Source organism: Mauremys mutica, chromosome 3 (genome assembly GCF_020497125.1).
Source record: "Mauremys mutica isolate MM-2020 ecotype Southern chromosome 3, ASM2049712v1, whole genome shotgun sequence".
Lineage (NCBI taxonomy): Eukaryota > Metazoa > Chordata > Testudines > Geoemydidae > Mauremys > Mauremys mutica.
In genome coordinates this window covers 207,906,991-207,919,246 of record NC_059074.1, presented here as the reverse complement: position 1 = coordinate 207,919,246, position 12,256 = coordinate 207,906,991, and the positions used below count along the sequence as shown (strand labels likewise).

Below are 12,256 nucleotides of genomic sequence, written 5' to 3'. Positions count from 1 at the left end.
GCACTGCTTTAACTGGACCGGTCTAGTTACAGGGCTGAGCGGAGGGTTACAATGCAGGTGCAGCCCTTCCCATGCAGCACTGCTTTAACTGGACCGGACTAGTTACAGGGCTGAGCGGAGAGTTACAGTGGCGATACAGCCCTTCCCATGCAGCACTGCTTTAACTGGACCGGTCTAGTTACAGGGCTGAGCGGAGGGTTACAGTGGAGGTACTGCCCTTCCCATGCAGCACTGCTTTAACTGGACCGGTCTAGTTACAGGGCTGAGCGCAGGGTTACAGTGGAGGTACAGCCCTTCCCATGCAGCGCTGCTTTAACTGGACCGGTCTAGTTACAGGGCTGAGCGGAGACGGGGCTTCGGTCCAGTTCCTCGAGGCAGGTGCCCACATCCGACAGGGCAGCGTCACCGACAGCCGCGGCCAAGGGGCTGAGTGCAGGGTGGGCAGGGAGAGCGAGGCCCCTAGCAGGGCTGAGGCCTGAGGAGCGGTGCCAGGACTCAGACTTTCTGCCTCCTGGCCCCTTTCACCAGCAGCAGAGCAGTGGAGCCAAGGCAGAGGAGAGCGCGCTGGCCGGGGGGCAGCCAGCACCCTGCATGCCTGACCCAGCACCTACCTCATTCACACCCTTTGCTGGGCCCTGGGCTCGCCCGCTGGGTGTGCAGGCGCATGCGTCTCAGCGGTGAGAACCGCTCTCCTGTCCCAGCGGCGTCAGTCGCAGTGGGCAGTGCCGGTGGGGGCTTGCTGTGCTGACGGATTTGAGGCCCCGGACGGCTGTTCGTCTGGATCAGATGCCCGCACAGGCGTTCCGGGAGTGTGCTCTGCATCACGCAGTGTTGGAGGGCAGCACTTTGCAGTGGGCCGGCTGGCTGCTGGCTCCATGCAGGCCAGGAGGCCTCTGGAGGAATATGGGGGTAGCGGGAGCTATTCTGAGGTACACGGTATTGTTCATAGAAAACATGACACAGAATTCCCACCGTCTCCCTCCCTGCCATCCCTGGCTGCACAGACCCAACAAGAACCCGGGCCCTCGCCCCCTGCCGCTCCCCTCTGCTCTGGCCTCACATGCTGTGTCCCGGGAGGGCCTTGCCTGGGGTTTGCGCAGCACCTAGCACCCGGGACACCCCCTAAGTGCTGCTGTGGTGGGGGCCTGTTGTTCACAGGATCCAGATCATGCCCAACGGCTCCTTGGTGATCTACGACGTCGCTACGGACGACTCCGGGAGGTACACGTGTATTGCTGGCAACAGCTGCAACATCAAACACCGTGACGCCACCCTCTATGTCGTAGGTAGGAGGCGCCCTCGAGCCCTTCTTGGGGACTCGGGCAGGAGCAGCTCAGCCCCCAGTGGGAACAGCAGCTGGGGAAGGCAGGGCAGGCGTCTCCCCTCTGCACGGGCACCTCTGTGCAGTCGAGGGAGGGTCTCCTGTTCCCGTAGCACCGTTCTGCCGCGCCGGCAGGTCACCATTCCTGCACACGGCACCGTGAGCGCAATGTGGAGACAGCCAAGTGGGGGTTGGAGCTGGACCATTGGGGCTTCAGTGGCTGCAGGTAGTCGGGCTCCCTATGGCAACACAGCTGAGGAATTGGGGTCAGGACTCACTCAGGGCAAAGAGCACCCCCCACAGAGTGACCTGCCCAGCCAGGGGCTCCCCTGCACACACATACCCTCTGAGCCGCGTCCCGCCCAGCCAGGGGCTCCCCGGGGCCACGTTCCGCCCAGCCAGGGGCTCCCCTGCACACGCTCACCCCCTGAGCCGCGTCCCGCCCAGCCAGGGGCTCCCCTGCACACACGCACCCTCTGAGCTGCATCCCGCCCAGCCAGGGGCTCCCCTGCACACACGCACCCTCTGAGCTGCGTCCCACCCAGCCAGGGGCTCCCTGGGGCCACGTCCCACCCAGCCAGGGGCTCCCCTGCACACACGCACCCTCTGAGCTGCGTCCCACCCAGCCAGGGGCTCCCCTGCACACACACGCACCGTCTGAGCCGCGTCCCGTCCAGCCAGGCTGCGTGTTGAGTTATGCGTTGCGCTCTCATCTCACACTGCGTCCCTTGCCCCCAGACAAGCCGGTTGCGGAAGGGGATGACGGTCCCAACAGCCACACACCCTACAAGATGATCCAGACCATCGGGCTGTCGGTCGGGGCGGCCGTCGCCTACATCATCATTGTGCTGGGCCTCATGTTCTACTGCAAGAAGCGGAGGAAGGCCAAGCGGCTGAAGAAGCACCCGGAGGGCGAGGAGCCCGAGATGGAGTGTCTCAACGGTCAGGCCTTAGCAGCCAGCCGGGGCTCGGCACAGGCCTCCCACGCAGGCCCCAGTGCGTTGGGAGCGGGCTGGGGACGGACGGGGGCTGGCTCCGTTTCCATCAGCGCAGAGTCCTTTCTGTGCCAGGCAGGAGCGTGGGGCTGGGGTCCCAGGCTCTCCCAGCAGGCTGTGCCGGTGGCATTGGCAGTGCAGGTGCCAGCGGAGGCTGGCCGGGCTGCCCCGTGGCAGGTTGTGCAGTGACCCAACGAGCGACTGGGCCGCAGCAGGGAGAGTCCCCTGCAGTGCGTGGATGCAGTGCCCTCTGGCGGGCAGGGCAAGGCTGCGCCCCCTCTGTGGCTTTCCCTAGCAGTGGGGAGCGTGAGAACTGACCCCCATGCCAAGGCATTCCCTGCTCCCCCTCCAGGGCCGTCCTTAGGATTTCTGGTGCCCTAGGCGAGATTATTAAACTGGTGCCCCTGTGCCTGATCTGCTCTTAGCAACACAAATATAAGCATACAGTATTGGAAAACTTGCCACATTCACGTTATTAAAACCAGTTTAACTTAATGAAGCACACTGTAATGCTGATGCACTAGCACTAAAGAAGTAGCACTATAGAAAAAATACTGATTTGACAGAATGATGCAAATAATATAATTTTTTTAATTTGTCAAAATTTTATTGGAAATTTATATGACGAGGTATTGAAACAAAGATTTGTTTTTAATTAAAAGCAATCTTTCTGGCTTTTTTGGCTGCAAAATCAGTTTAATAAGCTGGGTTTCCAAACAGTGGGAAAATATAACCCCAGTTTTACTGCTAGGTAAAGCACAAAGTGACCAAAATGAAGTCAGCACAGAATCATCTCATCTAGATTAAGGTAGCACAGAAATGGTACAGAAGTCCTATTGTGCCTTATTTTTGTTTGGAAAGACATTGGCACTAGCAGCACATTCACATGCTAAAATACATGATAAATCACTGCCCCTAAAGTTCCATCAAAAACTGACATTTTCACAGCTCCAGCATGATCTGCTGCACAGATTCTTCACAAGGAAGTGTCCCTGGCCTTTTAAACTCATATTAACTATGTATTTACTTTATGAAAGTTGGAGAAAACATTGTGAAAATGTAAAACATTGGCTGCCCAACTTCTGGGCTGGCAAAAGCTATACTGACTCACAGGAAAAAAAAAAAGCAGGAGAATCTTAGTACAACATATGGTCAGTCTATAGCAGGGGTCGGCAACCTTTCAGAAGTGGTGTGCCAAGTTCACTGTAGTTTAAGGTTTCTTGTGCCAGTAACACATTGTAACGTTTGTAGAAGGTCTCTCTCTATGTCTATATTATATAAATAAACTATTGGTATTATCTGAGGTCCTGCTCAGGCCACTGCCAGCTGAGTAAATGAAGCCCCAGACTGGCAGCGGGCTGAGCGGGACTGGTGGCTGGAACCCTAGACAAGGATCCCAGGCCCGCTGCTGGTCTGGGGTTCTGACCACCAACTCCTGCCAGCCAGGATCCCGGCTGCCAACCCCCTCAGCCCGCTACCAGCCTGGGGTTCTGCTCACCCAGGCTGGCAGGAGGCAGAGTGGGGCCGGCGGCTGGGCTCCTGACTGGCAAGGGGCCGGCAGCCGGAACCCCGAAGTAGCAGTAGGCTGAGTGCTGCCGGCACCCCAGACTGGCAGCAGACTGAGCCACTCAACCCCCCAGCCCGCTGCCGGCTGAGTGAATGGAACCCCAGGCTGACAGCAGGTTGAGTGGTTCAGCCGCCTGCTCAGCCCGCTGCCAGCCTGGGGTTCCTTGGGGGTCCCCAGGCCAGCAGCAGGTGCTGAGTGGGGCCGGTGGCCGGTATCCCAGCTGGCAATAGGGCAGCAGCCGGAACCCCAGAGCAGTGATGGGCTGAGCCGCTCAGCCTGCCGCTGCGTACCATCAAAAATCAGCTCACCTGCCACCTTTGGCACGTGTGCCATAGGTTGCCGACCCCTGCTTTGTACACTAGTAAGGAGATGAGCATATTACAGTTGTTGGAGGGCTCTTATCAGGAGTAACAGGCTGTAGGAAAGTCAGTCAACATTTTTTGTTTCTCTGATGAAAACTGGCCCACTCCCTGCCGCAAACCAAACCTGTCACTAATAATTGTCAACAACTTAATTTTCTATTTTTGGCTAAGATATTGATTTTTTTTTTTTAAATATTGAAATTGGATTCAGGATTGTTAGCAAGAATTTTTGGCAAACAAAGTTGTTAAATGACAATCTAAATGGCAACACAGCCCTGCTTTCATGCTTGGCTCACCCCCCAGCCTGCTGGTCCAACAGCTGCAGTAGACCCCAAAATCCACCTCTTGGGGTGCAGAGTGGCAACAGCAGCAGCAAACCCTCAGGTCCAATCACACACCAATGGGCACCACCACCAGCCTTACGGACCATGGTGAAGTTAGCACAGCATCTGATCTCAGGGACAGGTCACCCATGGAGCCACAGCAGCTCATCCTGCCCTGTGTAGCTCCCCCCGGATGAGGTGGATCGCTGGCAGCTGCCAGCCTGGGGCAGAGGCGCTCCCCAGCTAGGGTGCCCAGATCCAGATGTCCTGATTTTATAGGGCCAGTCCCGATATTTGGGGCTTTGTCTTATATAGGCACCAATTACCCCCATCTAGAGTGACCAGACAGCAAGTGTGAAAAATCAGGACAGGGGGTGGGGGGTGGGGGTAAAAGGAGCCTATATAAGAAAAAGACCCCACAATTGGGACTGGCCCTATAAAATAGGGACATCTGCTCACCCTACCCCCACCCCCTGTCCTGATTTTTCACACATCTGGCTAACCCCAGCCCAGCCCCATGTGACATTCCAGTCCTGGCCGAGGAAGTGAGTTACTTTCACTTTCATTCCTCAGCAGGCAGGCAGCCTCCTCCCCCCACCTACCCCCCAGCACCTCACCCAACCCAGCCCTGACGGAGGGGAGGGAGGAGGGAGAGAGAGGGATGCTCCTGGGGGGGGAGGGAGAAAGGAGGGGGTGCTCCATGGGGCGCTCCATGGGGCGGGGGGGAGAAGAATGGATGTTATGGGGGACAACAAAGGATACTGGTTCCGGAGCCGCAGAGCCTGCCTCACCTCACCTCAGCCGGGGGGAAAGAGTCACACGCACAGGTGAGCTCCTTCCCCGACCCCTTCCCAGAGACCCCAGCAGCCCATCCCCTCCCTCAGCCTGTGCTGCGTTCAGCTCTCTCTAGGACCCAGCAGCCTGCTCTTACTGCTCCACTGCTTCCCATCTGTCGGGGCTCCCGGCAGAGCGGTGCCCCCAGACCTAGTGCTGCCCTAGGCTTCTGCCTGTGCCTAAGGACGGCCCTGCTCCCCGTCCCCAGCCTGCATGCTGAGCTCCCTTCAGGGGGCCCGTGCTGGAGGCTGCGTGGGGCATGGCCAGCTCGCTCTGCCCGGGAACTCAGGCGCCGGTTCCTCTGGCGATGGGTAGAGCCCCGGGCAGCTGGTGCGGTAGCGGAAGGTCTCCCAGGGCCCAGGCTTGGAGAAGCCGGTAGCAGCCTGCAGGCCGTCAGGAGCCTGGCGAGGGGGTGTCAGGCTCCAGGCATGGGATGTCAGTCTGGGGGGGATGTCAGTCTGGGGGGGGTTGAGTGTGTGGAGGGGCAGAGCGCTCTCCGAGCCCGACCGGGGCAGTGACCCGAGCTCCTGGCTGCCCACGCCGGGAAGTGACGGCCCCGTTTTCCTCGCTCTGCAGGCGGCGCTCTGCTGCACAACGGGCAAACCACGGCCGAGATCCAGGAAGAAGTGGCCTTGACCAATCTGGGCAGTAGCTCCGGCGCCAGCAAGAGGCACAGCGCCACCGACAAGATGCACTTCCCCCGCGCCAATCTGCAGAGCATCACGACGCTGGGTATGGGCAGTGGGGCTAGGTCCGGAACCCAGGCTCAGCCAGGGCGTGACGCTTCCCGGGCTGGGAGCCCCCTGGCTGCCCCCAGCCCGCGGGCGCCCTGCCTGTGCCAGCTGCGGGCTGCCTCCTGCGCGGCTGCTACTCAAGCACTCTCCTCTGGCTGCACCAGCCCTGCAGCCTGCCAGCAGATGCACCCCGTCCCCTGAGTCTCTCCCCAGGGGCCCCCTGTGGAGTCCAGCCCCTGATCACGAGCTAGCCACAGAAATCCCACTTCCTACATGACAGGGGATCCCAGCCCTCCAGGGCAGCTACAGCCAAACAGGAGATTCACTGCAGAAGGGACAGAGTCAGCTAGAAACCAGCGTGAGCAGTGGAGACACATGGTTACATCGAAACCCAATCCTGGCCTGTCTGATAGATTCCACCCCCCAAAGTTCAGTCTTTTGCAGCGTCTGCCGCCCCCCCGCGGAGCTAGGCACCCCGCCTTGCCTAAAGCATTAAATCAGCTGCAGTAGTGGGGGGTATCGAGACAGGAGTTGCTTGTAAAGACTAGTGAGCCCTTTGCCGGCTGGCAGCAGTGGGCTGCTGTGTCACACGGGCATGGCTCTCAGTCCCCAGGGGCTGTCGCCCTGAGGGGCTGTTTCCTCGTGCCATGTTCTGGTGTCCTGCAATCAGCCGCAGCACCAGCACAATGGAAACCTCCCTGTGCAGAACAGACATCCCAGCCCCATCAGCATGCATGGAGCGTGACCCCCTCCGACAGAACACGGGGGATGAGAACTGTCACCCGCCCCTACCCCATGCGCACAGAGATACCCCCGGCTCCTGGCAGCGCTGGCTCCGGGAATGCCCACTTGTACGACATTCTTGGGCAGAGCTGACTGGGCCCTTGGTAACGCCCTGCCGCATATCAGCAGACAGGAACGCCGGTCGGAAGCGGGGCGTTGGCCGTATTGCCGTAGCTTTACCGCTAACCTAGCCGCTTGCCCTAAACGTGCGGCTGTGAGCCGCCAGCCACACCCTGTGTGTGCAAGTGGCAGCGCCTTGTCCCCTGCATGGCCATCTCCCTGCTGGCCCCACTGCCCCAGCTGCTTACCCCAGAACCGGGGCTTGTGAAAACCCCAGCTGGGCAAAGCTCTCGGCTCTGTCCTGCTGGCTGCTTCGAGAGTAAGGCTGGGTCAGCCTTCTCCTGCCAGCTTAGTGTAGGAAACCAGGGCGGCAGCATGGCCTAGTGGGTCAGGTGCTGAACTGGGACTCGGGACCTGGGGTCTTTCCCAGCTCTGCCCCTGAGCTGCTGGGTGACTCAGGAGAGTCATCCCCTCTCTGCTCCAGCTCTCCTGTTTGCAGCGGGGCAGGGGGCTTGGGCTGCGCGGAGGTGACCTGCTGCCCTCTGCTTCCAGGGAAGGGCGAGTTCGGGGAGGTCTTCCTGGCCAAGGCGAAAGGCCTGGAGGACAGCGAGAGCGAGGTGCTGGTGCTGGTGAAGAGCCTGCAGACGAGAGACGAGCAGCTGCAGCTGGACTTCCGGCGCGAGGCGGAGATGTTCGGCAAACTGAGCCACCCCAACGTGGGGCGGCTGCTGGGCCTGTGCCGCGAGGCAGAGCCGCACTACATGATCCTGGAGTACGTGGATCTGGTAAGGGAGGGGCCCTGCTGGCCAGGGGCGGGGCTGAGCGCAGGCCGGGAGATGCCGTGTGGGGAGAGACCCTCTAGCACCCAGGAAGGAGACCAGAGGAGGGAGGCTGGGTTTGTGGCCAGGCCCTCCGCTCCCTCCTCTATCTAGAGGCCGCTTTGCCCTGTGGGGATCCAGGCAGGGCTCCCCCCCAGCACGGTCCAGGAGGGAGCGGAGACTCCGTGTGGGTCTGTCTGGGGCAGGGCACGTGGTTACTGGTCCCCTGGCCCTGGGCTGGTGCCAAGCTGCCAGGCCCCCCTGGTCCAGGCTCCGAGTGCCCAGGCCCGGCTGGGGAACGGGGACCGCGCGGAGCCCGATCCGCCCTGGGGGCTCAGCTGCCCATTGCACGAGGGAGGGCAGAGCTGTGTAAGGGGGCGCTGGTCTAAAACCTGGGGCCGAGAGGACGCCGGTCTCTCCGGAGCCCTCGCTCCCCCGGCCCTGGCAGTGCCAGGGCTCCCTGGCTGGAGCTCTCGCCTGCTGCCCAGAGGGCGGCGGGCTCATGCCTCTGGCAGACACAGCCCCTGGCTGCCCTGAGCCGTGCTGACGTGGCGATTTCGGCCTTGCCAGGGGGACCTGAAGCAATTCCTGAGGATCTCCAAGAGCAAAGATGAGACGCTCAAGCCTCAGCCCCTCAGCAACAAACACAAGGTAAGTGAGGGAGCATCGGTGACCCCCGGTGGGCTAAAAGGGGCCAATCTGCCCGGCTGAGGGCCCCGATCCTCCCCAGGATGGGCCCTGGAGCCTGCCCCTCGGGTACCAGCCCTGATGTGGCCCAGCACAGGGGCAGGCCGTGCTGCGATGCCCTGTGCCTGGCACTGGTGTGTCTCTCGTGGCAGGTGTCTGTCTGCAGCCAGGTGGCCCTGGGGATGGAGCATCTCTCCAACAGCAGGTTTGTGCACAAGGACCTGGCCGCCCGGAACTGCCTGATCAGCGCTCAGAGGCAGGTCAAGGTGTCGGCCCTGAGCCTCAGCAAGGACGTGTATAACAGGTGCGTCAGGCCAGACCCTGGCCGCCTGCCGCGGGCTCCCCGGTGCGGCGCTCTCCGGCCGGCCTGACCCCCGTCTCGCTTTGCAGTGAGTACTACCACTTCCGCCAAGCCTGGATCCCGCTGCGCTGGATGCCCCCGGAAGCCGTCCTGGAGGACGAGTTCTCCACCAAGTCAGACGTGTGGTCCTTCGGCGTCCTCATGTGGGAGGTCTTCACGCACGGGGAGATGCCCCACGCCAAGCTGGCGGACGACGAGGTGCTAGCGGGTACGTGGGGCACCGCCCGCACCGGGGTTGGGCGGGGCTGGGCAGAGGAGGTTGCTGGGCTGGGGGGTTATGCTGGGCTGTTGCCTTCTCTCCCGCTCCTGAGAAGGCTGCTGGAGCAGTGGGTCCTGGCCGGTATCTGAGTCGGGCCCAGGGCTGGACAGGCCCCGCGGTGACCCCCGGCAATCCCTGTGCCCTCCCCAGACTGCTCAGTGCCTCGGCCCTGGCCGGCTCTCCAGGCTTCCTGCACACAGGCTCGGCGCTGTCACCCGCCCTGCCCCAGGGCTCTCCTCACCCCCTGCCCCCCGGGCCTTTGGCCAATGCCCCGCCCTGCCCCAGGGCTCTCCTCACCCCCTGCCCCCCGGGCCTTTGGCCAATGCCCCGCCCTGCCCCAGGGCTCTCCTGTCTCTCCCCTACCCTCACCCCCTGGGCCTCTGCTGTCTCTACAGGGGGCCTGACACCCGCCCTGCCCCAGGGCTCTCCTGTCCCTCCCCCTGGGCCTCTGCTGTCTCTACAGGGGGCCTGACACCCGCCCTGCCCCAGGGCTCTCCTCACCCCCTGCCCCCCAGGTCTTTGGCCAATGCCCCGCCCTGCCCCAGGGCTCTCCTGTCCCTCACCCCCCCCACCACCGCCTGGGCCTCTGCTGTCCCTGCAGGGGGCCGACGCACGCCCTGCCCCAGGGCTCTCCTCACCCCCTGCCCCCCAGGCCTTTGGCCAATGCCCCGCCCTGCCCCAGGGCTCTCCTGTCCCCCCCCCTCACCCCCTGGGCCTCTGCTGTCTCTACAGGGGGCCTGACACCCGCCCTGCCCCAGGGCTCTCCTGCCCCCCGCCCCTCACCCCCTGGGCCTCTGCTGTCTCTACAGGGGGCCTGACACCTGCCCTGCCCCAGGGCTCTCCTGTCCCCCCCTCCTCACCCCCTGGGCCTCTGCTGTCTCTACAGGGGGCCTGACACCCGCCCTGCCCCAGGGCTCTCCTCACCCCCTGCCCCCCAGGCCTTTGGCCAATGCCCCGCCCTGCCCCAGGGCTCTCCTGTCCCCCCCCCTCACCCCCTGGGCCTCTGCTGTCTCTACAGGGGGCCTGACACCCGCCCTGCCCCAGGGCTCTCCTCACCCCCTGCCCCCCAGGCCTTTGGCCAATGCCCCGCCCTGCCCCAGGGCTCTCCTGTCCCCCCCTACCCTCACCCACTGGGCCTCTGCTGTCTCTACAGGGGGCCTGACACCCGCCCTGCCCCAGGGCTCTCCTGTCCCCTCCCCCCGACCCCCTGGGCCTCTGCTGTCCCTGCAGGGGGCTGACGCCCGCCCTGCCCCAGGGCTCTCCTGTCGCTCACCCCGGGTCCCTGCTGTCTCTGCAGGAGGCCGACACCCGCCCTGCCCCAGGGCTCTCCTGTCGCTCACCCCGGGTCCCTGCTGTCCCTGCAGGGGGCCGACACCTCCCTGCCCCAGGGCTCTCCTGTCGCTCACCCCGGGTCCCTGCTGTCCCTGCAGGGGGCTGACTCCCGCCCTGCCCCAGGGCTCTCCTGTCGCTCACCCCGGGTCCCTGCTGTCTCTGCAGGAGGCCGACACCCGCCCTGCCCCAGGGCTCTCCTGTCGCTCACCCCGGGTCCCTGCTGTCCCTGCAGGGGGCCGACACCTCCCTGCCCCAGGGCTCTCCTGTCGCTCACCCCGGGTCCCTGCTGTCCCTGCAGGGGGGTGACTCCCGCCCTGCCCCAGGGCTCTCCTGTCACTCACCCCGGGTCCCTGCTGTCCCTGCAGGTTTACAAGCGGGGAAGATGAAGCTGCCCCACCCCGAGGGCTGCCCTTCCAAGCTCTACAAGCTGATGCAGCGCTGCTGGGCCGCCAGCCCCAAGGAACGCCCCTCCTTCAGTGAGCTCGCCACCGCGCTGGGCGACAGCCCGTCCGACAGCAGAGCCTGAGCGGGCAGCCGGCCCCTTGCAGGGGGGCGGGGGGAGCCGGGCTCCAGCGTCGGACTGGGACGAGTCGGAGCCCAGAGGGACCATGGGTTATCACGGCTGGACTGGGTGCTGCCGGCATGGTGTCGTCCAGGCCTTCCCTCGGCTCCCCACGGTGCTCCAGCCAGCCCTTGTGTGCTGCAGGGAACGCTGGGGGGCCCGGGCCACTTCCAAGCCCTGACCAGGGCTCCTCTGCCGCCCCGAGCCCCCGCCACCCAGCACAGCCAGGCCCCGTCCCGGGGGGCTGGGCTCCGTGTCCCTCGGCACTGGGAGCCTGCCAGGAACCCCCTTCGGCTGAGACGCGCTGTGCAATGCAGCCCTCCCCTCTCCCCCGCGCGCCGCTGCCAGCCTCTCCTTTGGGGCAGCCTGGCGCGGAGCTGTGGGCCGCGTCCCTGCCGCTGTCAGGCGAGGGGAGCCGTGCAGATCCGCTCCCGGAGTCGCCGAGGAACCTGGCTATTTATTCCGAGGTTCTGCTGCCCCGCCCCGCCCATGGCCCTGCGCAGCAAGCCGAGCGGCAGGAACACCAAGTGCCTGGCATATGAAGGAGATTCTCACTCGCTTTCCTGACTGTCCGATGCCTTTTTGTATGATTCCCAGGGGGGCGCCCCTCCGCTCCCGGTGTCGCGCTGACCCCTCCCAGCCCAGAGCCCGGGGGTCGGCTTGGTTGCGCGGGGGCTGTGACAGCCAAGGTTTTTTACACGCTGCTCTCAATAAAGAATCCCTTTTTGTAGCCGCTGTGCTCAGCCTCCTTCCTCCCTGCAGAGGCTGGGCGGGTCCTGGCCCGGCTGTCGGCGCCGCCAGCCCTCCAGTGCCTCGCACACACGCCAGCCGTGGGGTGGGGCAACGCAGCTGTGCTGGGCTCCGGGAGCAGGGCGAGGGGCACACGCGGTGGCTGGCGTCCCTGCTGCTGGGTGGCCTCCCGCCTCACCCGGGAGCCGGGCATGGAGCTGGCCGGGAACCAGGGTGCTCTGCAGGGCGCGTCAGCAAAAGCCTGGCAGGTGGGTTTGTCTCTTCCGGGGAACGTTTCAGTTTTGGTTTTTTGGTGAGAAGCGGAAAAACAAACATTTTCCATCCCAGCTGCTGCCGCAGAGCCCCTGGGCGTTCCCGGTCCCCACCTGCAGCCCCCCTCACCGGTGCTGGAGACGCCCGCGGGTGCCTGGCCGTCCCTGCGGCAGGTGGCACTGGCCCAGCATGTTCCCCACACCCCGGGCACAGGGGCAGCGAGGCCAGGACTGTAGCGCTAAGAGGAGAGGGGGCG

The 12,256-nt window shown here is 63.7% G+C and overlaps 1 protein-coding gene across 2 annotated transcripts in view; it reads left to right on the top strand.

Annotated features, from left to right (window-relative positions):
• The window catches only part of PTK7 (protein tyrosine kinase 7 (inactive)), a 103,301-nt gene extending 91,573 nt beyond the window's left edge, over positions 1-11,728 (top strand). For both annotated transcript variants that reach the window (XM_045009560.1, XM_045009562.1), the window contains exons 13-20: positions 1,159-1,286; positions 2,060-2,263; positions 5,979-6,134; positions 7,532-7,764; positions 8,368-8,448; positions 8,637-8,788; positions 8,875-9,053; positions 10,802-11,728. In XM_045009560.1, coding sequence (XP_044865495.1) covers positions 1,159-1,286; positions 2,060-2,263; positions 5,979-6,134; positions 7,532-7,764; positions 8,368-8,448; positions 8,637-8,788; positions 8,875-9,053; positions 10,802-10,962 — 1,294 coding nt within the window. In that variant the 3' untranslated portion in view covers positions 10,963-11,728. The remainder of the gene's footprint in view (positions 1-1,158; positions 1,287-2,059; positions 2,264-5,978; positions 6,135-7,531; positions 7,765-8,367; positions 8,449-8,636; positions 8,789-8,874; positions 9,054-10,801) is intronic.
• Positions 11,729-12,256: the final 528 nt, after the last annotated feature.